The 25,954-nt window shown below is 29.1% G+C and overlaps 2 protein-coding genes and 1 long non-coding RNA gene across 6 annotated transcripts in view; 2 read left to right on the top strand and 1 right to left on the bottom strand.

Annotated features, from left to right (window-relative positions):
• Nucleotides 1–2,745: 2,745 nt before the first annotated feature.
• LOC129908849 (neurotrimin) overlaps nucleotides 2,746–25,954 on the bottom strand; it is a 93,198-nt gene continuing 69,989 nt past the window's right edge. Inside the window, exons 4-10 of one of the 3 annotated variants that reach the window (XM_055985649.1) lie at nucleotides 23,579–23,764; nucleotides 19,008–19,200; nucleotides 13,959–14,087; nucleotides 6,883–7,002; nucleotides 6,015–6,185; nucleotides 5,793–5,848; nucleotides 2,746–3,116 (exon numbers count right to left, since the gene is read on the bottom strand). In XM_055985649.1, the coding sequence (XP_055841624.1) occupies nucleotides 2,901–3,116; nucleotides 5,793–5,848; nucleotides 6,015–6,185; nucleotides 6,883–7,002; nucleotides 13,959–14,087; nucleotides 19,008–19,200; nucleotides 23,579–23,764 (1,071 nt within the window). In that variant the 3' untranslated portion in view covers nucleotides 2,746–2,900. The remainder of the gene's footprint in view (nucleotides 3,117–5,792; nucleotides 5,849–6,014; nucleotides 6,186–6,882; nucleotides 7,003–13,958; nucleotides 14,088–19,007; nucleotides 19,201–23,578; nucleotides 23,765–25,954) is intronic. The other 2 variants (XM_055985650.1, XM_055985648.1) reach the window with 2 other exon arrangements.
• On the top strand, nucleotides 3,769–4,131 carry LOC129912556 (ataxin-8-like; the record flags this gene model as incomplete). The annotated part of the gene is made up of 1 exon (XM_055990852.1): nucleotides 3,769–4,131. A coding segment is annotated over one exon (363 nt), but the record flags the coding sequence as incomplete, so codon positions are not given.
• On the top strand, nucleotides 13,388–14,075 carry LOC129908850 (uncharacterized). 2 transcript variants are annotated; one of them, XR_008771354.1, is made up of 4 exons: nucleotides 13,388–13,477; nucleotides 13,540–13,701; nucleotides 13,761–13,893; nucleotides 13,961–14,075. It is a non-coding gene; the product is annotated as an uncharacterized LOC129908850 (long non-coding RNA). The 2 variants fall into 2 exon arrangements; XR_008771353.1 differs by having other exon boundaries at nucleotides 13,540–13,893.

The following is a 25,954-nucleotide window of genomic DNA, read 5'->3' as shown; positions in this document are numbered from 1 at the left end:
GCCTTTTATCCTATGAGTTACATAATTCGCTACAAAGCTAAATACAAACCCTTTCGCACCTATGTTATGGATGTTGAGACCATATGATTTTTTTCGGACCACGAGTAGACACCTGACAATATGCTTTGACAATCACATAGAAGATTGATGATGTTTGGAGAGTTTAGTGAATGTTATAAGTTTATTGGACTCAAGCAACAGGCTATAGCAAAACAATTTTTGAAGCGTTAGATGGCCAAGTACTTACCAACTTCGACTAGATGAGAAAAGTGGACCTAGCCAGCTACTGCCCTTTGACATTGTATGAATGGCCCAAGACCCGAAAATTTCGTGACACGATTTTGTATGATTTTATTAACATGGGAAGCAACTGATACACACCCTACCTTACATCCCGCTTTGAATTTCATCGATTTTTTACGACCATCTTCCATAGCAAGTAGCAAAAGGTAAGAGGTATTGGCTAATCAGCGAATCGAATTTTGCTATTCACACCAATGACACTTACTTAGATGGACAATGTGATTAGTGCAAGCTTCTTTTGCGAAATTCTTAAATTCTTCATAGCACGTTATCAAAGCATTCGCCTCTAGAGACCCAAGAGTTGTAGGTTCGATCCCCAGCGGCTGCCAATTTTTTTCTTTGTTTTTAATAAATTGATGCTTGATTTTTACTTTAAACTTAATTTTCTTTAAACTAACTATTTTCTGCTTTGGTTTTCAAATTTTCGTCTTCAACGCAAAATCATTCCGAAAAATAGTTGAATCAACGTGGTTTTCGTTGAATTTAAGTTGTGTTATGTGAATGTCAAAAACATTGAAATATTTTTTTCCTTCATATTTTGGTAAAAAGAAAACATCCTGTAGAACTTCTGTTTCGAGAAACAATAGATCCTGCAAAATGTCAAATTTTGTTAATTTTATCCTGTATTTTTAATAAAATAAGATGAAACAGTTTCTTATAGCTCATAAAAAAAACTCCTTGTTACAGGTGTAACTTCCCAATGTTTTTCAAAATGTATTTCAGCAAACCAATGAATCAATTTTGACATTTTTTTTAAGTTGAAATTGAATAAGTTGATCTTTGTGAAAATTTGTGAAGAGATAACTTCAATTGATGGTAGTAAAAGTTTTTATTGAGGGAAAATACAAAGAAGATTGGTCGCCAATAGCTTCCAAATAATAAAAAGTGATGACTTAGTTTACTTGAAAAATTCCTTTCAGAACAAAAAGTAGCTTTAAAGCAAAAAAGTTGCCTGAATGTAAAAATTTTATAGTACGTGACCCTGTATTTATTTGCACATTTTGTGACTAATTTTGTTGAAAAAGGAAATTCGTTACAACATAAATTATATGCCTGATTGTGAAGTGTGAACACTGGTTCTGTTTTGTTCAACGAATTCTAACCTTCCCTAATTGAATCTAAAAGTAATAAATCTAAAAAACAAAAATATTACGTATACGCCCCGTAGTGAATCTTTTTTTTTAAAATCAACCAAAACGAGTTTTAATTTCTTTGTCATTATTTTTCTTTTATTTTATTAATTTTTACAATACATGTATTTTGCTTTTAATATATAAATAATATTTACAAATTATTAAATTAACTTAACAATATTTTTTTGTTTTTTTTTTCTTTTTTCTAATGTAACTTATAGACATTTATTTTTTTTTTTAATTCTAGCTTTAATCCATATGCTCAGTTTATATAGTTTTTATTTTTTTATTTTCAATTTATTTTGTATAAACGCTTAATAATTTAATACTTTCTAATGACACAATAGTTTATTATTTTTTTTTTTCAAATAAATTTTATTCTCAGAATGACTGTTTTTTTTATAATATTTTATTAATTTTATATTATTAATTTGTATTTGGTACGTATATTTAGTTTTGCAATTGTATTGACGCTTAAAAGTGATGCCAATTGTTATTGAAAAAATTAACAAAACAGAATTTAAAATTGTAGACAAATGCAATTTGGCAACACTTTTAAACAAATTTTTGGCACATTTTATATAAGAATATAATAATTTACCTCATTTAAAATTACCATTCATTTTTTTTTGTAGAAATATAACTTTTATAAAGTTTATTTAAAACAAATTCTAAAATTAAAAAAAAAAAAAATAAAACTTAACTAAAAGATACGATTATATGCAACAGCCAGTTAAGTAGGTATGTGTATTTATTTTATTAAGATTTACATTTTTTATATGTTTAAGTTAGCTGTTAATTTATTTGTAAATGTCATGCTGTAAAATGTAGGTTATAGAATATTTACAATTGTTTATATATATTTTTTTTAATATAATTTGTACATTTATTTACAAAAACCAATTGAGATGAAGATTGTTAAAAAAAAATTAGCTAATGTATTCATAAATGCAAAGTTTTTTTTTTTTTGGTTTTCAGTTAAGATTTGGAAAGTTAGTAAACCAAAGCGTGAAAAAGGCTGAATAGAAGGAAATTTTGTTTATTTTTATATCAAAATGTCATGAATTATATATTTTTTCTTTTTAAATTTTCATCTGAAATGCAATAAAACTTAATTTTTACTTTCTTTGTTTTCTATTAAAGCCACAATTATTTTCATTTTGTATTAAATTTTTAAATATATTTCCTTTTTGATAGACATAATTTTTAATTTGATTATCATTCAATGATGTATCTACAAAAACAAAAATTAAAAAAACTTACTTCTTCTTATTTTATTTTTTGTTTTATTTTGTTTATAAATTTAAATATTTATCTAACGAGGTAACATTTAATTTTGTTCGCTTTATTTGATATATATATTTTTTAATTTTTTTTTTTGTTTTTAAATATTTTGTTTAAATATATATTTAATCTATATTTTAATAATATATTATAATATTATAATAATATTTATCCTTGAAGCTATAAATAGCGACATTGTTTTATGCTTAGCCATGATGATGATTGTAATAATAAAACAGCTAATGATGATGTTATTATTGTTTTTAGTGAAAATTGTTTAGTTTTCGTACAACTATTATAAAGGCCAGGATCACCACGTTCTTTATATAGTCGACCATTTTGATTACGGGAACCATCTTCGCGACGATTTTCATTGAGAATTGCATCGTTTTTCTTCTGGAACAAAGGGGAAATATGGATTAGTGATATTATTTGGAACGTATTTTTTTTTTTGTCAAACAAAAACTTGAAAATATATAACAAATTAAAACAAAATCATCGAGTTCACTTGATTTTTTTTTCAGGAACGCCAGTGGTTACGTTTCGCGAATTATTTTTTCTGACATTATACAACCACATCACCAGTTTCTTATGCCTAATATATGTATCTCTTCTTATGTTGTTGAATAGCAAACATGAACAATTTTTAGAGGGTCATCTGTAAGGCAGTGCGAAAAAGCTCATATGGTATCCGATGAAAAAAAAAAACAAAATTGTGTAAGCGGTTTAGACTGTTGCTTCAACTGCCTGGCCAATTTTTTGTGTTTTTTTTTTCATATCATACTTTTTAATGTAGGTATTCTTTTTTTTTTTTTACGAAAATTAACTTTGCTTTGTTCGCAAGTCAAAAAAAAAAACCACGTATACGCCGCCGTAGTGAACCGAACAACAACAACAACAACAACACCAACAACAACAACAACATTAACAACAACAACAACAACAACAACAACAACAACAACAACAACAACAACAACAACAACAACAACAACAACAACAACAACAACAACAACAACAACAACAACAACAACAACAACAACAACAACAACAACAACAACAACAACAACAACAACAACAACAACAACAACAACAACAACAACAACAACAACAACAACAACAACAACAACAACAACAACAACAACAACAACAACAACAACAACAACAACAACAACAACAACAACAACAACAACAACAACAACAACAACAACAACAACAACAACAACAACAACAACAACAACAACAACAACAACAACAACAACAACAACAACAACAACAACAACAACAACAACAACAACAACAACAACAACAACAACAACAACAACAACAACAACAACAGCAACAACAACAACAACAACAACAACAACAACAACAACAACAACAACAACAACAACAACAACAACAACAAAGTTAGCAGAGAAGAGTGTTGTATCGTTTCATCAATTTTTTCATAGATTCTTATAAGTGGCTGGTTTCGCTGAAAAAAAAACACCTCTTTCCTCATAACATGGCCTGGCCATGATCTCTTTTTATTTTTGACATTTGGTTTCTTATCTTCGAACAAAGCAACATTTCACAACAAAAATATTTTCATACATTCTTTTTCGAAACCAAGCGTCAGCTTTTTTAGCGAAAACTATTTTATATTATACTCTCACGAAAGGAAATTGATTTTCCAAAAAAATAAAAATTGAAGCATCGTCGAAATAAGGGATAGAAATTTTGATGATTTTAACAAATACCAAATATGTATTATTGATCTACTTGCAAAATTTGGGTATTTTTTGTCTTCTTTGTTACACTGAAATTTGGCCCTGCAGATAACAACATTTAAACGTTCCTTTTCGGACAGTTTCCAAGGCGGTTAGCTCCGGGCTGATCAAATTTGAGCTTAATCTGCACCTCAGTAGATTGATAAAAACTATACCTACTACTTCCAAATTGTTCAAAGTTTGTATCGATAAAACGGTCCGATAAGGCACCCCACAACGCATAATGATTCGAGGGAAGGTTCAGCTCCAAGGCGGAAAGAGTCACGTTCCCCTGGAAGTCGTAAAAAGCAAAATGCATTAACACTACCTATCACAATTAAACCGAAGAGAAAAGTCTTACCAACTCGAAAATATCACGACAAAAAAGCCAGACCACACTTAACCATTTTACAAATAATCAAAGTCACAGGAGTGATGGTATCAAAAGGTAACATATTCTTAACTTCAGCTTTCTCACTTATCATTTTTTTTTATTCTTTACCTTTTGTTTTTCAATTATTTCTATACTACTCTTTCATCTGTCAACGCTTTTTCTAAATCATCATCGTTTTACATTTATAATGTTTTAATTGTACCAATTTTCGGCCTTGTTAGTAATCGAGTTTTGAAGACACATTTTAACTTTTGTAAGTTTGGATTTCTCCTAACTAACAACAGTCATAAAAATACATTCATTATTTTTTATTTGTGAGCTTCATGACGTAGGATTTTAGCTCTCTGACCATAAGGAATACGTAAAAAAAACCATTCGTAAAAAAAGATGGCCCAAATGATGGATCAAAAACCTATTGGAAAGTATTTTCGAATTGAATAAGGTGATATAAACACTTTTAAGATAACACGGATTCGTGTGAGGACAGGAGAACTCCAGTTTCTTTGAAATGTAGTTTTCATGCGTGTAAAGTCCATTTTTAAAGTTTTTACTGTTCATATAAAAGTCTAAAGTTAAACTTTTCCTAGTTTTACGTCTATAGGTTAATTTCCAGCTTTCTTTTGTCCTTTAGTTTCTAAGTTCAATGCCTTGAAACTTAGTTCACTTTCTTTTTATATTCCATTTTACATCTTTAATCCCTAAAAGTCAATCAGCAAACAATGTAAAAAATAATCTCAAAGTTTACACTCACCCGCCTTCTCTCAAAGATTAACTTTTCAAATTCCTCAAAAGCTCTCATTTGTAAAAAAAAAATTGTGAGAACAAAAAAAAAAACTAATTGCATTCCTGTTCAAACGCCCCTTTAATTACCACATTCAACAAAAAAAAAAAAGAAGAAAAAACACAATTTTTCGCTTTTTGCTTACTTACCGCAACTTCATTAGCTTCATCATCCCTTTGCGATTTTCCTTTAGGTCTTTCCATTTCTAGCAAAGAAAGAAAAAAAAAATTGTAAGAAAAAACAAGAAAATCGAATTTCAATTTCACTGAACGATTAAGTGATTTTGCAAAAGCAAAAACACACACAAAAAATGGAAAGTTTTTTTTTCTTTCTCTCTCTCCATCCGACTCAAAGCCAATAAAACAACTCACCATAAAGTCGAATGGTACCCTCCGTATCGCCGATGCTATTTTTCGAGATACACTTGTAGCCGCCAAAATCACTGGTCTGCAAACGCCTTATGTGCAGTACCATTTCCATGGCGTACATTGAGTTCTCCTTTTCCGTTAGGTGATATCTCTCACCGGCAATTATCATCTCACCTGAGCACACATATAAAATCAAATAAAGACAAAAAGAAAAATGCAAACAAAGCAGGATATAACGATAGGATGGTATTGTTGTCCCTTCCGCCTACTGCTGGTGATGCTTCTTATTCCCCTTCCCATCTATTTTGTGACCTGTCACGTATCTAATACTCAAGCTGTCACCTCTATCACTCTATCTGTCACTTGAATGCCAATAAAAATAATCGCATCTCAAGCCATACATGACTCACACAGATCAACAGCATAGATTGGAGGAGGACCAGACCAGCAGCAGCCAAATAAAAAAAAATCCCGAACCTCTTCACTCCACATGACACAACAGCATCCATCCAGGCATTGTGGTGGTAGGTGGACAAAGATTTCAATTCGTTTTGTGTGCCGAAAGATTCTTTCCAATATCAATATATCCTTCGCACGTATTGTCAACGAATTTTCAATTGCTCTTTCAATACAAAAAAAAAATAAAAAAAAAAAAATACAAACTGGCGCCCAACGCGAGGACACAACAGAGAAATACTGAAAAATTTCGATTGCAGCCACAATAAATGGTAAGCTTTTTGTTGTACTTGCTCGTGAACGTTCTCTTTACCATCTGCCACCAATCCTGTTTGTATGTGTGTGTGTGTATCAATGTGCTTAGGTCTGTGATGTGCTACTAAGGCAAGAAAATTTACTTTACTTTGATACTGACCGTTTTCCCGTTGCCAATAATTTATCGCCTTTGGGGATGCCTCGACATTGCAAATTAGTGTGACATCTGTTAAAACGGGAGCACCCACCAACTGGTTTGGTACTTGCACCAAAGGATGAACTAGAAAAAAGAAGAAAAAAAAAGGATATACAGGACACTACTAAAAAAGCACATCACAACAACATCCTTGTTGAACAAATAACAAAATACATCACAATCCTTTTTCAATGGCAGACTGTTTCAATCAGGACACACAGAAGGATGGTTGAATATTGTGTTGGGTTGGGTGTGGGAATGTAAGAGGAGAGAGAGGATAAGTCAGCAAGGATAACCCAAAGGATATTAAATCAACTGTACCAAGAGTTAAAGGATATGCGGGATAGTTCAGAAGCCAGATCACTCTTATCTTCGTTGTTATTCGATTTTTCTGTTATCCTTTTTAGTTTTTTTTTTCTTCTTGTTTGTTTGTATTGTTTTTTGCTTTTATCCTGTCAAAGGGGCCAGCATTTTTATGTGTTTGTGTTAGAGGTCAAATTGTGCACCAGAAAATACACAGATTGGTAGTAGTGAAGTTTTGGCAAATCTGCGGTCTGATGGGTTTTTAATTGAAAATGGATTACTTACTTCACTTTGTTTGTGGGGAAAAATGGACGAGGATGTGGTTGAATAGTGCAAGGATATACACATTCATACATCTCTCTTGGTCAGATAGAAAAAAAAAACTGTACCACAAAAGAAGAAAAAAAGCAACATAAAACAAAGTGTATAAGATTGCGGGCAGTGATTTTTGGACTGTAACGGCATGTTGGTTTATTGCCGGTCTCTCTTCACAAAATCCCGTAACACACAAACATATGTTGGGATATGTTTTCTCAGAAGTGGAGTGGATAGAAGATTTTTGGTTTATTGGTTTTTGTTTAGATTCTGATGCAGATGGACCCCATCACTTGACCGACACACACTGATGGTTGAGACGATGTTGATGGAAATTCGAAAACAATATAAAATTGCTCTTCGAAAATTAATTTCGAATTACAGACACAAGATGAGAATCAAGACAAGAGTGATGTTGGGGGTTATAAGAAGTCAACAATGAAGTTAAGGGGGTTTATTTCACAAGAAGGGTGGTGTTTTGTTTGAGGTACCTATATGAAAATGTTAACAGATGTTGTCACTTGTGGAAGAAGTGATGTGCGAAAAAAAATTTGTATAACATACAGGTTGAATCAATATTATTGGAAAGACGCCTACAGTCTTTGAAGCTGAATAAATTTGACTTTTGATGATGGTATTGGTGACACAAAAAAAATCGTTACTCTTCGTAGAAAATTTGTAAATGTAAACTAAGAAAAAAACAAAGGAAAACACATAAAAATCGATCTTCGAATAAAAAAACAACATGTTAAATGAATTGGAACCTCAAGAAACGTATGCTATTTGACTTCTATTGCTTAAAATTATTTTTAGAAAAAAATTGTAAAAACCGTTGGAAACTTCTTTTTTTTTATTTTCATTACATACGAGTATACCTATGTAATAGGTTTTGGAAAACAAAAAATAAAAATGTATGTAGTTGGTATGCCATTTTTTAACTATTGTTTTTTTTAACCACAAACTTAAATTTCAAGTTTTACAAAAATTGAATTTTGAAAAATTTTTTTTTTTATTTTTAAAAATTGATTTTTCGAAAAATTTGATTTATTTAAACGTTATTAAGAGCTTTGGTATAAAATAATTCATTGAAATTAAACTAGTCGTTTGGGAGAAAGTCAGAAATTAAAGAAAGAAATGTAAAATACACGACTGAAAGGCATATGTTCCTGCTCTTTCAGTTCAAAGTAATTGCGTATACATTAGCCAACTATTTTAAATTAAAGGCACTGGTTAAGTTTTTAGAAGCCAAGTTTCAAAGAGTCAATTTTAAAGAGCTCTAAGATTCAACAATAACTCGTCCGGGCCTCATAAAAGCCAACTTTGCCTTCGTAAAAAATAGATATGCTTTATTTCCGTTATCCGAATTTTCCATCAAATTGAAATTTCAATTATTAAATCTTATTCTAATAATAAAATTAGAAAATTAAAGTCATTACTTTTTCATTTCATTAATTTTTGTAATTTTTGACTGCTAACTGACTTTAATTTTTATCGGTCATTCGTAAAATGATTTTAATTTTAATTAAATTTTACGAAAACTCGACGCTTATTTATAAAAGAAATACTAAAATTATTTCTTCGCCCTTAAAAATTTAAAAAAAAAATATATGTATAATTTTATGTTTTTTTTTTAATTTTATTAAATTCATATAGGTATTAACAAAATTTGAATAAAAAATCTTACTTGCTTTTGTTGTTAATAAATTACATTTTTTTTTTATAAATTGCACTTACCTACGTTTGTTGTTAATAAATTACAAAAAAAAAAAAAATGTAATTTATTAACACCAAAAGTAAGTACAATAGTTATCAAATTGTTTAAATTATTTAAATGTACAAATTATTATTAGTTTTTTATTCATCAAATATTTCATTGTCAATTGTTTCTTTAAGAACTAATAAATCCAAATCCCCTGATGAAGCCGGAAAAAACCGGAGAAACGTTGGGAAAAAGAATGAATTAGTTTTTTAATTGATTGCATTTTTTCATATCGATCATCAAGTCCAATTTAAAATTATCAAAAGTTAAATAAATATGATCAAAAACCAATATACAAATAGCACTATCATTTACGTATCTCAAAAATAGCACTATCATTTACGTATCGCTTAAAAAAATTTTCATTGCCATTTAATTTTTATTCTAATGCACCCATAAAAGCGTTCCAGGAAACACTACCATAAATCAAAAATTGAAATTCAAGTACCCACTGCAATATAATTTTAAAATCATTTTACTTAACACTGTGAAATACAAAATATACAATAGTCGTAACGTGTCGTTTCCGAGAACGCTCTAGGACTCTAAATGAATGATGTAGTATTACTGACATTTGATTATGAAATTTTTATCATGGAACAATGTTGAATTTTTAAGAATTCGTACATCGAAATTTTCCACTAATACCAGTTTTCGGGGTTCACACTCCACAAAAACCTTTTTTCAAAAATTTCACTCTCACAAAAACAAAAAAAGTATTTGTCCAGTTTCGAACTAATTTAATGCTTTTAATAGTTTGAATGAATCTTGTTTGGTCATAAATATTTATTAATTCAAAACTTTCAAAAGCTTGAATGTTAACATAATAGTAATTTTTGCATAATATACATATATAGATATTTAATTTAACTACACACAAAGATTTTTGATATTTGTATCGCTTTTTAATCATGAAATGAAAAAGTTATCAACAAACCCCAAACATTTAATGTGACTTCTGTCATTCTATTAACTAAAAAAAAATTTTTTTCTTATCAAGAAAAAGCAATACTTTTCAATCAAATCTCAGTAATGACATCCCGATTTCCATCAGTAAAATCAGATTGTCAGCTATCAACAAGAAAATCAAAGCAATTCACTTTCGTTAACGCATACAAATACTCAAGTATACCAAAATCAGAAACCCACATATAATTCACTTTTTCTTTCTATTTTCTTTTTTTTTTTTTGATTACTCACTCACCACAAAGAAATTTCTCATCGTCCTCGTCCGGTAACAAAAGAGCTCTTAAGTCAAAGATGAAAGCATCCACAAATGAAAATGAATACGAGCACATCATTCCTGCACAAATAGATAAATGGATTGATATTACCTCCCCCCCCCCCTCATCCCCATCTACCTACTCTCACGTAAAATAAATCACTTGAGTTTTCAAACACGCTTTCCATCTTCCATCAGTATATCAGTATTTTAGTCCTGTGAACCTCGAACAAAAAAAAAAACATAAAAAGAATACGAAGACGAATACAGGATATTGAATTTTTATCTAACAGGTGTCTCCTTCGGCAGGTACTTTCAACCTCTCTCTCTCCTAGAGTATGAAGATGAACACACACTGCCAATAACCAAAGGTGATACTCTGAAATGTGTCAGAGCAAAGGCAATCGAGTGTGGGTTGAGTAGAGAAATGGAGAAATCTCTAACGTACGCTATGCTGCTTGTACGTAGTACCACAAGCCACACAATTTGACGCCATCACACCATTTCACATACCCTAACACTGACCTACTATACACCCACAAAATAACTCTGTTATTGTTCACAACCGGAAACAAAAGAGGAAATTTCTATTGCTAGCAATCGAACAAGAAGAAGAAGAAGAAACAAACGTTCATGTGTGTTACACAGTGTTGCCATTCTAAAGAAAAATTTTTGTTTGTTAAACTGTTTAAATACAAGCACTGTTCAAACACATTTTTAAAGAAATCTTAACAAAAGAAGTTTTGATGAGAGTATGAGAATGTTAAATGTTCATTCGGCTAACGGTAGATAAAACAATAGTTGAAGTGTTTTGAAAAAAAAAAAAAAAAAAAAAAAATGGTCCACTAAATATTTTTGTGTTCAACACTGATAATAATTTTTGAAACATCGATTTAAAAACTTCAATCAAATATCTAAAAAAAAGCAACCGAACTTTGCTTGTTAAACAGGGTGTCCCGTAGTAAGAAAATCTGTTTTTCCAAATGTGGTATCATTTTTTGATGATTGTAGAAAATGCTTACATATTGGTATACCTTCACCAACTTTTATGCTAATATCTCTGTTAATACAAGCTCAAAAAATTAAGGTCCTAATTTTAAGATGAAATATTATTTTTTATAAATGCGTTAAAATAATGTTGATGACATTTTTTACTGGTCATAGATATTATTTTTTTGGAAGCTGAGCTAATTTTTGATTTTGAGGTCAGAAAATGAGAAATAAACATGACATTTTTAAATTTATTTTTATTAAGATGACAATAAGGAGTCAAAAATTCATTCATAAGGTTGCCAAAAAACCCACATATTTTATGATACTTGGAAAACCTGTAACAGGTAAAATCCTTAGTCTTAAAAGACTTATGAAAAAATTAATTTTTGTTGCTTAAGATAATTTTTGTAATAATTTTTTTTTTTAACTAACAATTTTTTTTTTAATAATTCTTACATACTTCGTTAGAGGTAGAAACTGTTTAAAGAGATGTGTTTGAGCTTTTAACCAAATATTATTATTATTATTTTGAAGTTTTTTTTTTTTATTTCTTAATGAAAATCATATGATCATTTTTTATTTTTTCTTTGAATCGAATAAAACGAAAAATCGTTGACAGAGTTTCTGTTGTAGGTATATTGTGTTAAGTGCACAAAAGCTAAGTGTTAATTATTATCTTTTTTCAAATACATCAAAAAACCGTTTTTATTTTTTGCTTTCTCAAAATTATTTAAAAAAAATGTGAAAAATTTTCAAGACAACGGCCATCGTTTAAAAAATCCTTTTACAGAATTAACTCGAGTTTTCTAAATTGGCCTTTATTTTCTTTGTGATGTGGTTGAATAATTTATTATCGATTATAAAAGTTATCGAGTTTATATTAAAGTCAAGTAGATAAAATGGTTAACAAGTCAATTTCTAAAAATGAAAAGTAATAATTAATTTGCGATATAGCCTAGAATTACATGTTGGACATTACTTTAAGATCTTAAAACTCAGTACGAGTTTTTTTTACAAAAGATACGCTCATTTAAAAAATCATTAAAAAATAAGCCCACATTTTGTCCGCAAATAAAAAACACCCTTTTGCATGCAAAAAATATTTGGACTTATTTTATTCGTAGTTTCCATGTCAATATTTTTATTGCTTAAATTCTTGGTTTCAAATATAAATGGAATATTTTTAACAATTTTCACTAAGGCAATATATGTAATAGTTTTTAGTACAAATTTACTGTACTTAATTTGAATTGATACTGGTTTCGTGTTGAGATTTTCATAAAAAAACTAAGGTTTCGATGAAGGAGAAATCCAAAAAAGGGATTTTCTATGCGTCCATTTGTACTCATTTCATTTACCTGAAACGGGTAGGTACTAGGTACCCACAGAATTTTCTTCAAATTTAGAACAAATGATTTTTACTTTTTTTTAGAGAATCCTTAAAGTTTTTTTTTTGTCATTTTCTTTATATATTTCTCTAAAACCAAAGTTATAGTTTTTGGACAAGATCCATATTTAATAAATTTTTTTTGAAAATTTGGTTTTTAAACACATAATTGAAATTTGTATTTTTGGAAAATTTGTTTTGTTTTATACAAAAAATTCTGGAATTTTTTAGCAGTTTCTCGAAGCAGGTTTTGACTGCTATTATTGAAAAACTAGGACCTAGTATTTTTTACATGAAAATCTTAGAAATGACTTCGATAAAAAAAAAATGTTTAATATGTATATTTCAGATATCATACTTTTAAAAGAATTATGCAACTTGATATCGTTTTATTAAGATTCATTGTTATAAAAAAATGAAAACAAAATGTAGTAAAAAAAACTATTTAAATAAAAAAAAAAAAATACAAATAAAGTTGGCGTGCTATTTCGTAAAAACTCTATTAATCAAATCAACGTCTAAAGTTATAAATTTCAAAATAATTTAACGGGCCGTTTTTGAAAAATGTTGAAATTTCAAAGTTAAATTTAAATCCCAGTTTTTTTTTTGTAGTCTTGGCAATACTAACAATATAAATTCTAGGATCAACAGCAATAAGCCAAAAACCGACACGGATACAGATACGAGGATGCATATAACAATTGGAAGCCAACTGTGTATATTCGATCCGCTACCGGTCGTTGGTGGTGTTGGTTTGTGGTGAAATTTATTATACAGGCCCAAAGAACATAATGGAATATTCCGGTAAATGGAGTTAAGTGTGTGTATTGTGTATATTGTGTCTTTCAAGGGTGTACTTGTAGTCGTCCACTTGTTTTGCATGTTTACTATCCTTCTTAAGTCTTGCGGAACATGTTAAAGGAAACACTTTGGATTTCCTTAGAGAGGACGAATATAGAGGGAATTTAAGGGAATTTATTGATATGGTATAGTCGGGTAAAATGATTGAAAAAAAAGAAAGAAAAGCAATAAAAATGTACATTGTATATTCTAATACTTACAGTGGACCTGTAGCTTCATGCGTTTACTCACTGACGGAGGTACTCCATTCGATGCTATGCACATGTATGCGCCCATTTCCGATCGCGTGACTTTTGACAGCGTCAGCATTTCACCTTCAACTGCCAAAGCTTTCAAATCGTCATGTAAGTTGTGTTGTTTAGAGTGTTTGCAAGTCATTTTAGTATTTGGTCGAAGGAAAAACATGAAAAGAAAGAAAATTCAAAGTGAAAAAAAGATGTTTTAACTCTATTGCTGCAGGACTCAATTATTATTCACTTAATTAAACATGAAAGGGTTCTTTTTATTCACAAAACAGTGATGTAGTTTTGATAAAAAAAATTGAGGTTTTTCTTGAGAAACAAAAAAGTAGTTTAAAGTAGTTTAAAAAAGAAAAAAAAAATGTAGCTAGTACTCGTGGTTTGGTCTATTATTATATTTATCCTTTCCAAAATGATCAACAGAAATACACAGATTTGTTGATGAATAATTTATGTGTTTTTATAGTATATCTATCTGTTTGATAAGCGATACATAAATTGTATTAAACTACTTTTTGATACATACGAAAAAAGTTACGTATACGCCATAGTGACTTCTTTAGTTAAAATTTAAAAATTGATAAGAAAACAATTCTAACCAAATTACGTAGTTGGTACCAAATGTGTTAAGAATTACTGCGTCTAACGACGTTACTCAATGTTTTGAAGAAGAAGGCAAATTAAATCTTAACTACGTGTCAGCGCAAAAAGCTGCATATAGATACCTATACATGAATATTCTAACTCCGATATTCGACTTGATAGAAACAAAATTGATATTGGAATCGATAGATATAAATATAAATGTATGATAGTCAAATATGCAAACAAAACGCGTAAAAAATATGCAACTTGAAATAGGAAATTAAAAATTAAAAATCGTGAATTTCGATTTTTGAGAAATAATTCACCAAGTAGCAGCAATGAAAGTTATTTGAAATAATTTTTGTGTTATAAGAGAGCAAAAATAAAATAACTGGACACGTATTTGCCAAATTTTTGATTTAACTTAGTTTTTGTTGTTCGGGTATTTTTTAGAAAAATTACAGATTGTTACATTTCAATACACAGTTAAAAAAAAATATTAAATTTTATCTCGTGACCTAATACGTTTTGTATAAGGCATATCTATTGAATATATGAAAGCTGCAAAATTTCTTTTTTTTTTTCTAATATAGGTACATATGTAATGTATTTGTATTGACCTCCAAAAAATTGGATTTAGGGCAAAAAACGGTTTTTTTAGACCTTCAGAAATTGCAAAAACTCTAGATTAAAGATCCCAAAAAAGAATCTTATGTTTATATAATATTTTAAAAATGGTTTAATTTTATAAAAATATTAAGTTCTAAGTTTTTGTACCTCAGACTATTTCCTTAAGAAAAAGTATTATAATGTTTAAAATGTAGGTTTTGGAAAGATAAAAGGTTAAGCGTTTTGTAAAAATTGACGAAAGGTGCATAATTTCTACAAAAATTATAAGTTTTTTCACGTGTTTTTGGTGGGTTGAACACAAGTCCCAAATCCAGAATATTAAATGACGTCTCGTTATTGATATAATATCGTTAGAAAAATAAAAACAAAATATTTTTTAGTGAATTTGAGATTATGCTCTACCGAGAGCTATTTTTTTTACATCTCAGTCATCGAATACAAATTGGTGTAAGGCATATATAAATTCAAAGTTTTGAAATTCTATGAATCTAAAATTTTAATGCCATAATTCTTAAATCATAATTCTGCTTTTCAAAATTTTGTAAAGATTTCTGCATTTTAAAATTCGTAAGACATATCATTTGATTAAGAAACTAGTCCGCATTTTTATCAAAGCAATAATTGTTCTTTATATACCTAATATTTTATAATTTTAGTATGCAGAATTTTAGAAACCAAATTTCGGTACCTGAAAAGTGTCAAACTAAGCTGTTTGCAACTTCTTGACTGCGTGTTTTTCCAGTGTTATGAATTATTTCAGTTTAATTACCATTTATATTGTTTGGAATGAGGTTTATCTTGCCGGTTTATCAAGGAAGTACACATACATACAAAATAATAATGATAAGCAGCACGGTTGGGCTTGCCCACCCAAATTACCTGCCATCTTTGGCACTACACTCATATTAACAAGAACAAATTTGAGTCAAGCCAAAATTCAAACTCTTAAATAAGATACTTGAAATAAGTATATTAACTCAGATACTGGGCTACAAAAACTGAGAGCAAAAATACAAATTTTATTCCTGTTTTGATACCCAAATCATGCTTTTTGGCTTTAAAGATAATTTACTTACCCATCACGAAAATTGATGAATAATATTAATATGATAAAAAAAAATGATCTTAGCTAGTCATAATTTTATGCTTTATTTAAATGTATAAATTTACAGCCCTATTTATAAACTCATCATAGACAGTGCATAGCATTTTGTACTCTTTATAATGTCTTTAAACAGAAAATTGTTATTTATAAACTTTATGCAACGTTTAATAGAGGTTGTATAAGCTAAACGCGTTTTTATGTTGTTTAGAGCCTAATAAGAATATACATATTTTGCTTAAATGTCATTTGAACATCACATAATTTTCAGAAAAACAAAGCATAGCAATGATTTGTATAATTTTTTTTTCTTTGAAGAATTTATTTTTTGAATTACATTTGCAATTAAGTGAATAATTTGAAATGAACTAAAACAAAGAATAAAAAATTTGGAGATTTTTTCCTGATATAATTTCCTGATTTTATGACATCGAGAACTTCCTAGATCTGGCTTGGAATGTGGCCAATCGGTTAAACTTGTTTACCAGAATTCATTACTTTTCGGGAAGAAATAACCATGACAATCAAGGCATTAAAAGTAGGTAATTTTATAATTTATATATATATATATAATATATATATATATATAATTTATTATAATTTTGTGATAATTGCTTCAAATTTGGAATATAATGCCTTTGATATATAACGAATCATTCAACTTATTTTTTTTTTTAAATTAAAATTGTTTTTAAGCTTTTAAAAATTAGTCAAAGTTCAAAAAGTACGATTTTCGCTTGATTTGGGTATTTAAAAATATCTGTAACTTTTTTGTCTCCTGAAATTATTAAACCAAATTTGAAACATAATCTTTAATTTATCAGAAATCATTTAGCGTAGTTTGTTTTTAAATGCAAATTATTTTTGAGCTTTGAAAAGCTAGGCAAAGTTCAAAAAGTACAATTTTGGCTCGACTATGGCGTTCCAAAAATCTTTCATTCCCTCGAGTCTGAAAATAATTAACTCAAATTAGGAATATATTACCTGAAATGTTTAATACATTATTTGATACACTGTTTTTTTAGCTAATGTTTTTATTTAAGTATTAAAAGTTTATTCAAAGCTAAAAAAAAAGATTTTGACTAGGCTAGAACGTCTCAAAAATCTGTAACTTTTGCATCTTAAAAGATTATTTTCTCAAATTTTGCAAAATAAGATAAAACTGGTTTCTTAATTTTTATTAAGGCCTTCCTTTCGTGTCTAAAAATTACTTGATTATTTTTATGAGTATAAAATAAAGAAAAATTACATTTCAATGTAGTTTGTTTGTGTTACGTTATTTGAAATTAAAGCTATTTTATTGAAAAATTATAAGAAAAATATTGATTACACTCATTTTAAATAAAGTCTTTTGTAAGGCAATGTGAAATAGTCGAAAAACTACGCTTTTGAGAAAAGAGCAAAAAAAGAAATCACAAAAAAAAAAGCTGGTTGTCGATTTTCATGAAAATCCTTCTTAATTAAATACTTTAAACGGCTCTTTTGAAAATCTTCGAGTAAAATCAAAATCAGTAAATAAAATCTCTATGTAACTTTTTTCATAGATGCAATTTTTTTCAACAATTACAATATTAAATTCTAACATTTTTCTGCTACCTTAGACTTTTTCTAAAAGTACAATGACAGAATTGTTCAAAATACAAATATCTTCAATTTCGGGTTCATATACTAAGCTAGTCTAAGAGCCCACAGCAAATTTTGGGAGTGGAGTTATAACCAAAATGAGTCTGGCAGCTTTAAATCGTGGCTTTATATGGTTTTGAATATAAGGACTGATGCTCTGTCATTTTCCCAATGTCTGAAGACATCAATCTTGACAGTGCGATCAATAGAACTCAAGATATGTATTGAAACAGATCAGGATGCACCAAAATACGTTTTTTTTTGTACTATGTCTTTCGACAGATATATATCGTTCTCCTGCAAAGAAAAGCAGATAAAAGCAGCCAATTCTTTTTGTATCTTTTAGAACATAAACCAAAGAACCAAATTGTGAAAAAAAGTAGACAGCGGAAGACAGCCGAAACATTTAAAACTCAATAAACTAAGCTTTCCAACGACATACAACACTTATATAATTTATTCAAATATAGTTTTGAAAACGTATAGTGAAGATTTGCTTAATTTTGTTACTCAAACAAAGTACATATTTTCAAGTGGAGACTTCAGATACAATTTTGTAATAGAAGAACTCATTTTAAAAAACAATTTTCAATGAAAACATATAGTTGACTTTCCCTTGATTCATTTCCATAAAGAAATTACCAAAAATTAAAATTTCATAAAAACCATTTTTGAGACGCAAATGGTCCTTTGGGCCCATTGTGCACCGTACTACTGCACTTTTCAAAACTAATAAGGATATTATTAACCTTGGTGTCTTATAATTTGTTACACCTTTCATTATTCGAACTAAACCCGTGAAGACCTTTTCAATGAGTTCAATTTAAAGTTATACAATTCTATAAAAAATTTCAAGAACGTAAAACAAACAATGTCTCCTTTGTTTTTTCATCACACTACATTGTTCCGAACCGTATGAATATTATCAGAAAACTTTGTTGAAATGTTCTTTTAGTAAACTCATTGAATTACCATAAGCTTTTCAGTTTAAAAATCAACTTATAAAAAAAGAACATTTTTTTTTTGTCTAGTACAATTTAATTTTGTCTTTTTTAAACAACTTAACTTACCCTTAGTCTTTTGATGGGCTCCGTTGCGTGCAATGATGTCTCTGCCATCTTCGCGACGCCACGTTATTTTTGGCTTGGGATGTCCTCGAGCACGACACACCAACTTGGCAGAGCCACCCTCCGGCACCATCATATCGCCGGAGGTTTCTTCATTTACAATATCGGGTGGAATCACAACTTCTAGTCGAGCTGTCTTTGGTTGTTCGAGCCCATTATTAGGATATTTTTGTATCGTGTTTTTTTTGTTTGTTTGTATTTCAGTCGTTGTCATTATAATCCATTGTTTTGGCAGTTTTATTGTTAATTTTTGTTTTTATTGTTTTTTCCACAAAAAAAAACGATGGGTTGCAATTGTAGTAGAACAACAATTACAGCGAGAGAAAATGAAAAGAAAAACAAAAAAACAAGTGTAGGCCACAAAGAATGAATTGGATTCAAATAGAAAAATGGTAAAACAAAGAAATACAATTTTTTTTTGTTTGTGTTGAGTTTCGTTGTAGAGAGAAAGGACGAAGGGTATGAGACAAAACGACGAGAAAAAAAAACATTTTATTTTATTGCATTTCTACACACCAGAGGGGGTTTTCTGTTATCCCCAATAGGCCTATGCTTTTTGTTGTTGTTGCTTAATTTTTTTTGGGAGGCGTTTCATGGGTAAATAGGCATAGCATCGTTTGGTTGTTGGGTGGGAAATTGGGAGAGACTCTCAAGAGGAAGGGAATGAAAAATTTATTTATAAATATTCTTAAGTGGATCGCGTTGACAGTTGAAATTGTCACGAATTTAAACTTCTGAATGGTGGTTGTGAATTTTTATTGGCTATTAAGGCAAATTTATAGGATGACGATTGCTCTGTGTGTTTTGTTTTTGTTGGGTGTCTGCTGTCTGCTGCGAGGGTGATTGATGACTTGGAATTACAACACACACAGCAAGATGAGAATAAAAAAACGCAATGGAGTGATTAGTGGAGGGTGACTGGATTAATAACCTGACGGCTAGTTTTTTTTTGGTAATATTGTTGACTTGGCATTTATTTTGGGATATTGACTTTTTGAGAATAGATTAAAATTTATAAAAGCCATATCACTCACTTTTATGTTTATAGATTTATAGTTGATTTATATAAAAAAATAAATATGTATTTGTATTTTTTTTTAGCTTATATCTGTATAAAGACATAATCGATTTAAATAAATAGCAAAATTTTTGATTTTTTTTGTTATTGTGATGGATGGAAGCATGTACCTTACCGTACGAATCGTTTTGTCATGGATTAATTTCTAAACCTCTTTAAATCAGCCATTCCATTCGCATTTTTAGGACATTTTCACGCTTATTATTCAGTTTATTTTGGTTAAGAAACTTGGGAAGTTAAGAAACTTCTTGAAACTTGGTGGGTATTAAAAGCTCATAATAAAGTTGAAGTTCTAGAAGTTTCAAGAAAAACTCATTCAAGATAGCTAAATTATTAACAGACAAAGACGGTAACGGAGAAGAATTGTACGCGTCACGCGTTACCGTTACCGCTTTATCTGTGAATAATTTGGCTACGTTTAGGTAACTAGTTTTTCGTGAAACTTCTAAAACATCAACTTTATCATGAGCCCTTAAGACCTACCAAGTTTCAAGAAAAAAGATTGCTTTTTCAATGAGATAAACTGGAAACAAGGTCAATATGTCTTCTCCGTTACTTTGGAATGGCCGAAATTTATAAAAAAAAAAACTGTGCATTTATAAGAATTCAAATATATAACAGGTGAGTTATTCCATATGAAAACGTCCAATCGGAATTGCAGCCTCAATTTAGATTTTGCTCAAACTTTGTGAGCATATTTTCCCACACTCGAATATTTAGGAAAAGTCATTTTTTTGTTTATAACTTTGGTTCTAAAATCTTTCCTATTAAAGATTTTTTTTTTAATTGTTTGAAGCGGACTTTTTTAATGCTTAAACATTTTTTTTAATAAGTATTATAAATATCTCTGAGTTAAAAACACAGTAATTTTTTAAAATAAACCCCTTTTAAGTGCTATAATTTATTAATTTTAGTTTTTTTTTTATATCTAAAGTATCGTAGCAACCATTTTTTCTCTTTTTAGACGTTTTCATATAGATTGTGTTGGGTGTGACATATTTTTTTAACGGGGTTTTTGAGAAAATTATCTCACAAAATTTTGGTTTTTGAGCTAGGGTTTTTAAAATAATGCTTGCTTTGAAAACTTTTCGACTGTTAATTGTCCCTGTGTTTTACTCCAAACTTCTCATTTTTATAATTTTTAAGATTAAGGTATTTTCAAAAAATTAAACTATGCAATATAAAATTATGAAAGTTAAAAGTATACCTAAATACCATCATTTAATTTCTTATACGTTCACTTTCATAATTGTTCATACGTTCATTTATTACTGCTACCCTTCAAAACTAAAGCACTTCCGTAAGAAATCGCTCGATGAGAACACAGTGTGCCATCTTTAAGAAAAGTGTATCCAAGCAAATTGACGAGTTCCACAAGGAAGACATATTGGACCACTTTTATCAAATTCTTTTTCTAAAGACTTTAAATGACTACTTCTAAGAATATTTCATATTGGAAAATTCTCAAATTCACAGACGATTTCAAAATTTTTAACGGTTTTAAGAAACCAAATAGATATTTATATTTGCAACATGACATCGCCAGAGTTTTTGAATAATGCAATACAAATGGTATAAAACTTAACAAAAAACCAGTTTGGAGCAAAATATTAAATCCCTTTTGGTAAAAGTCACAAGAGCTTTCAAAATTCCGGATGAACAAAAATATTTCGGGTAGAACTACATATTTCCACGTCAAACTCAAGTTTTTCTTGATATATTTTTTGAAGTGAAAACTTCTTTAGTATCGTAGTGATTTGAAACAAGATGAAACGAAAAAGCGACAGGAAAAATCAATTGATCATAACTTTTTTGTTTTAATAGATAGATGAAAGAAATTTATACAGTAGATAGGTAATTAACTAAATTATAATTGTGCAAAATTTCAATTAATTTCATATCTAAAATTTTGAGATAACGGTGAAAAGATGTTCTTTTTCTAAACACATTATATCTTTTGATCTAGAGCACATAACAAATTTATTTAATACGCATGGTGATAATATTGCCTTTCATTTGATATATCACGAATAATGGTAAGTGCTCTACAAGTTATATAATCTTTGATTGAAAAACTTGAAAAATACCTCAAAACACCTGTGAAGATCTGTTGCCGATGACCAGCCACCAGTGTAGGAAGTACCGTAATCTCAGTTTGAAATTTCGACATGGTTGGCTTTAAAAAATTCTTACTTTTTTTGTAGGCATGGTAGAAATATGATTGAAGCGTCATATAAAAAGTGAAATAATAATGATATAAAATGTATTATAGGTTGTTATTTTAAAAATGGATTAAATGGCGTAAGAAGAGAAAAGAGATTGATTGTTTTGCTTTTTTTTATGAAATCCAATTGGGTTAAAAAAGTTCTAGCTATTTTTGTAGATGTTGTATAGACATGGTCGGTATAAATATTTTGAGCTGAAACAATAAACTTTGAGATGGTATAAAATTTATTGTAGGTTGTCATATAAAAAAAGTTATGGAATAAAAAAAAGTTATATTTTTTCGATTCTTTTTTTTTTTTTGCAAGGTTTTTTTTGCAATGATTTTTAAGGTTTCACTTCAACCACGTGTGAATTGCACACATGATTTTTTGTATTTAATTTTTTGTCTAGCAGCCATGCAATATTCATTATTATCAATGAAATATTTAAAAAATTGGATGTTATCTTCGTTTTCAAAAAGATTTTCAAAATAAGATTTCATGCAAGCAAAATCCCTGCATATCCTTTATAATCGATTTTGTTTCTGCTGTAGGTATAGAAAAATCGTTTCTCTAAATTTCGTTCACTACCGAGATGTCCATCAATACTCCATCAACTATACCAATTTATTCTAATCTGATCATATGCATAGCTCTCTCTCTAACACCTCCAAACTCTTTACTCTCCATGACAGCTCATAAATAGTTCCAAAGTCATCATCAAAACCCTCCACACTACCTGTCTACAATATCGAAACAAACGAACAAATTTCCATCAAAAAACCGACTTTGTGTGGGGAAACTCTGGTAATCCCATTAATATTTCGATTAACTTGTGTCACTTTGTGAAACACCAGCAATGTACGACATCCAGCCAAACCAAAAGGCTTGTCTTGTTGAAGGACCTGTAACCAGAACTGTCGTCCATTGTCTCCGACTATCGGTCATCACATACAATCGTGTGAGAGAGAGAGGTCAGGCAAAGTTTACATTGTAAACAGAATTTGTTTGCTTACCACCAAGTTATGCCAGCGACCTCACCTCACTATGTAGCAGCTTTTGAGTCAAAAATTCAGTAGAGTGGATGCATTTTGCAGCTCTCCCTTCGTCTTTCATTTCTCTCCAACTTCACTCTCGTTTTAAATTGCTAAACAAACACAAAAGCACACCAACAATAACAATAACAAAAAAATAAAGGTCCTTTTAGTTTAAGGCTGTTGGGGGATAATTACTTGCATTTTCATCGGATCTGTGTTCACTTGACACATATACTGGCCAGAGTCCTCCATTTTGACATTTCGTATTACCAGTGTCCATGTATTGAAGTCATTATGTGTGACAGTTAATCGATCATTGTTCGTTATAACATGCTCGTGAATAGCGAGAATCGCTTTGGCGTCTGCCTTTATCCAAGCCACCTAAAATTGCGGTACGCGACGCGGTGTTGCAGTCCATGGAAGTTAGATATACCGGAAAATAGACAAATCGGATGCAAAAAAAAAAAAACAAAAAATAGAAAAAAAGGGATAAGAGAAGGACATATTCGGTTTTAGGGTGATTTGGGGAGGTTAGGATTTTTTTTAGTTTGGTTTTGATAAAATTGCATTTAGATGCGATGACGTCAATAGAGTGTCATCAATCGTTTTTTTTTGTTTTTTTAGTGTGAATATATTGTGTTGGATTCGCATTGGGCGCCATTGTTTTTGTTCAACGCCATCATCATCATCATCGTCGTCATTGACAGAGTCCAGTGGTTGTGTCATCATTTAGAATTTTAGTTGTTTTTTTTTGTCCAGCGAGAAAAAAAAACATGGCGGTAGCCATACGGATTGATTAAATTGACATCATGGAGTAAAGTGTAGATTTATCGATGGATTTTCCAGTTGTTGTTATTTTTTTTGGTTGAGTTGTGTGTGTGTTTTTTTAGTGATGATCGATGGATAGGTTTGGGAGAAAAGTCATTTGATTAGAAATTTGAATTTTTGATAAAATATTTATTTGATTTTGTTTTTAGTTAAAAAAAAAAATTAAAGCAAATTGATGATGTTGATGATAATATTGTGAAAATGAAGTGAAATTTATTTTGCAACAAAATTTTGTGCTGATAACAAAATAAAACAAAAACAGAAAGCTGCATTTAATAACAACACTTAATTTAACATGCAATTTATATTTTTTAATATGATAAAATAAATTTGGTGCAAGAATTGTTTCGGTTTTTACTCAGTGCTTTTTTTCTAACTTACATATAAAATGTGTGCTTTGGTGCAGATTGCTGGGGATGAATTGGTGCATTTTTTTAAACTTTTTTTATAAATTGTTTATATATTTTTTTTTGCAACTTTTGATGATGATAAAGTTAGATAATTAGAAAATGTTCTAAAATATCCACTTTATTTTAAATTAAGCTAATTTTGAACTTTTTTGTGCATATTTATGTTTTTAAAAATTCAAAAAAGCTTTTCTTAAAAGAAAATAGGATATTATGAAAAAAAAACACTAAAATATATGTATTTTGTGGTTAAATTATATTAATTAGTTTATTAATAGCTATAAATATTGTTTAAATACATATGTACATGACATACTATGAAAATATTTGAGACTTAATATAAATGTGTGCTTTCTTTTAAGTAAGTTAAATTACATTTCATTTAACTTGTACCCATAAACATATTTGTACATATGTATGTAAAATATGTAGAAAAAAAATAGTATTTTGTATTTTTGAACTTATTTTCAAAATTTCCTGTTTTAAACATCACTGAAAAAATTAATTCTAAAGTAGGTACAAATATTAAAATTATTCCAAAACTATGGTTAGAATTTTGCAATGGCTAAAAATGTCGAAAAAAAACTGCTTTTCAATAAAGTCAGATTTATGAGTCAAATTAAAAAAAATTAGTTTTTAATTTTGTTCCAAAAAATAGCTTCCAAAAATTCTACAAATTGTAGTGATACAAAAAGTTCTTTTTTTGTTTATTTTTTGTCACAAAGTGTCTTTTTTTCTATCCCTGTTATTCATTAACTGAGTTTTCGGCATAAGTTATTATTACAAAATGGTTCCTTAAGACTTTTCCTTAGAATGTGGATCAACAATATTATGATTTAAACTCCTCATGAGCAAGCGAAAATGATATTTAAAACTTTAGTAATTTTTTTGTTTCAAAAGTACGAAAAAATTAGTTTTAAAATCATATTTGCTATTTTTAATTAGCTAACAATTTTGACGTGCAAATTATCTTTACGTCCATTACAGTTATTTCATTAGCTATTAAAGATACAAACAAAATACATAAAATTTATAAAATTTAATAGGCCTCATTTCTTTGACATAAAGTTTTGTTTTTGATCTGAGAAATAGATTTCAAGATAGCTAAATGTGAAAAACTGAAAATATTTGAGAAATCTTAAGTTGAATTCAACATATTTTTGGTATTTTGTTTAAATATTTTTAATTTGGGCTATTATGGTTGGTGTATGAATTTTTATTTAGTATTTAAAATGAAAGTTTTAAGGAACTTGAATTGGTTTTATATTATCAGTAAGAATCGTATAGCTAAAATATTGTTGTACGCAAAGATAAAAATGTATAAAGTTTGCACTTC

Source organism: Episyrphus balteatus, chromosome 2 (genome assembly GCF_945859705.1).
Source record: "Episyrphus balteatus chromosome 2, idEpiBalt1.1, whole genome shotgun sequence".
In the NCBI taxonomy this organism is placed as follows: Eukaryota; Metazoa; Arthropoda; class Insecta; order Diptera; family Syrphidae; genus Episyrphus; species Episyrphus balteatus.
The sequence above is the reverse complement of the archived record's forward strand: the minus strand, read 5'-3'. Positions and strand labels throughout refer to the sequence as shown.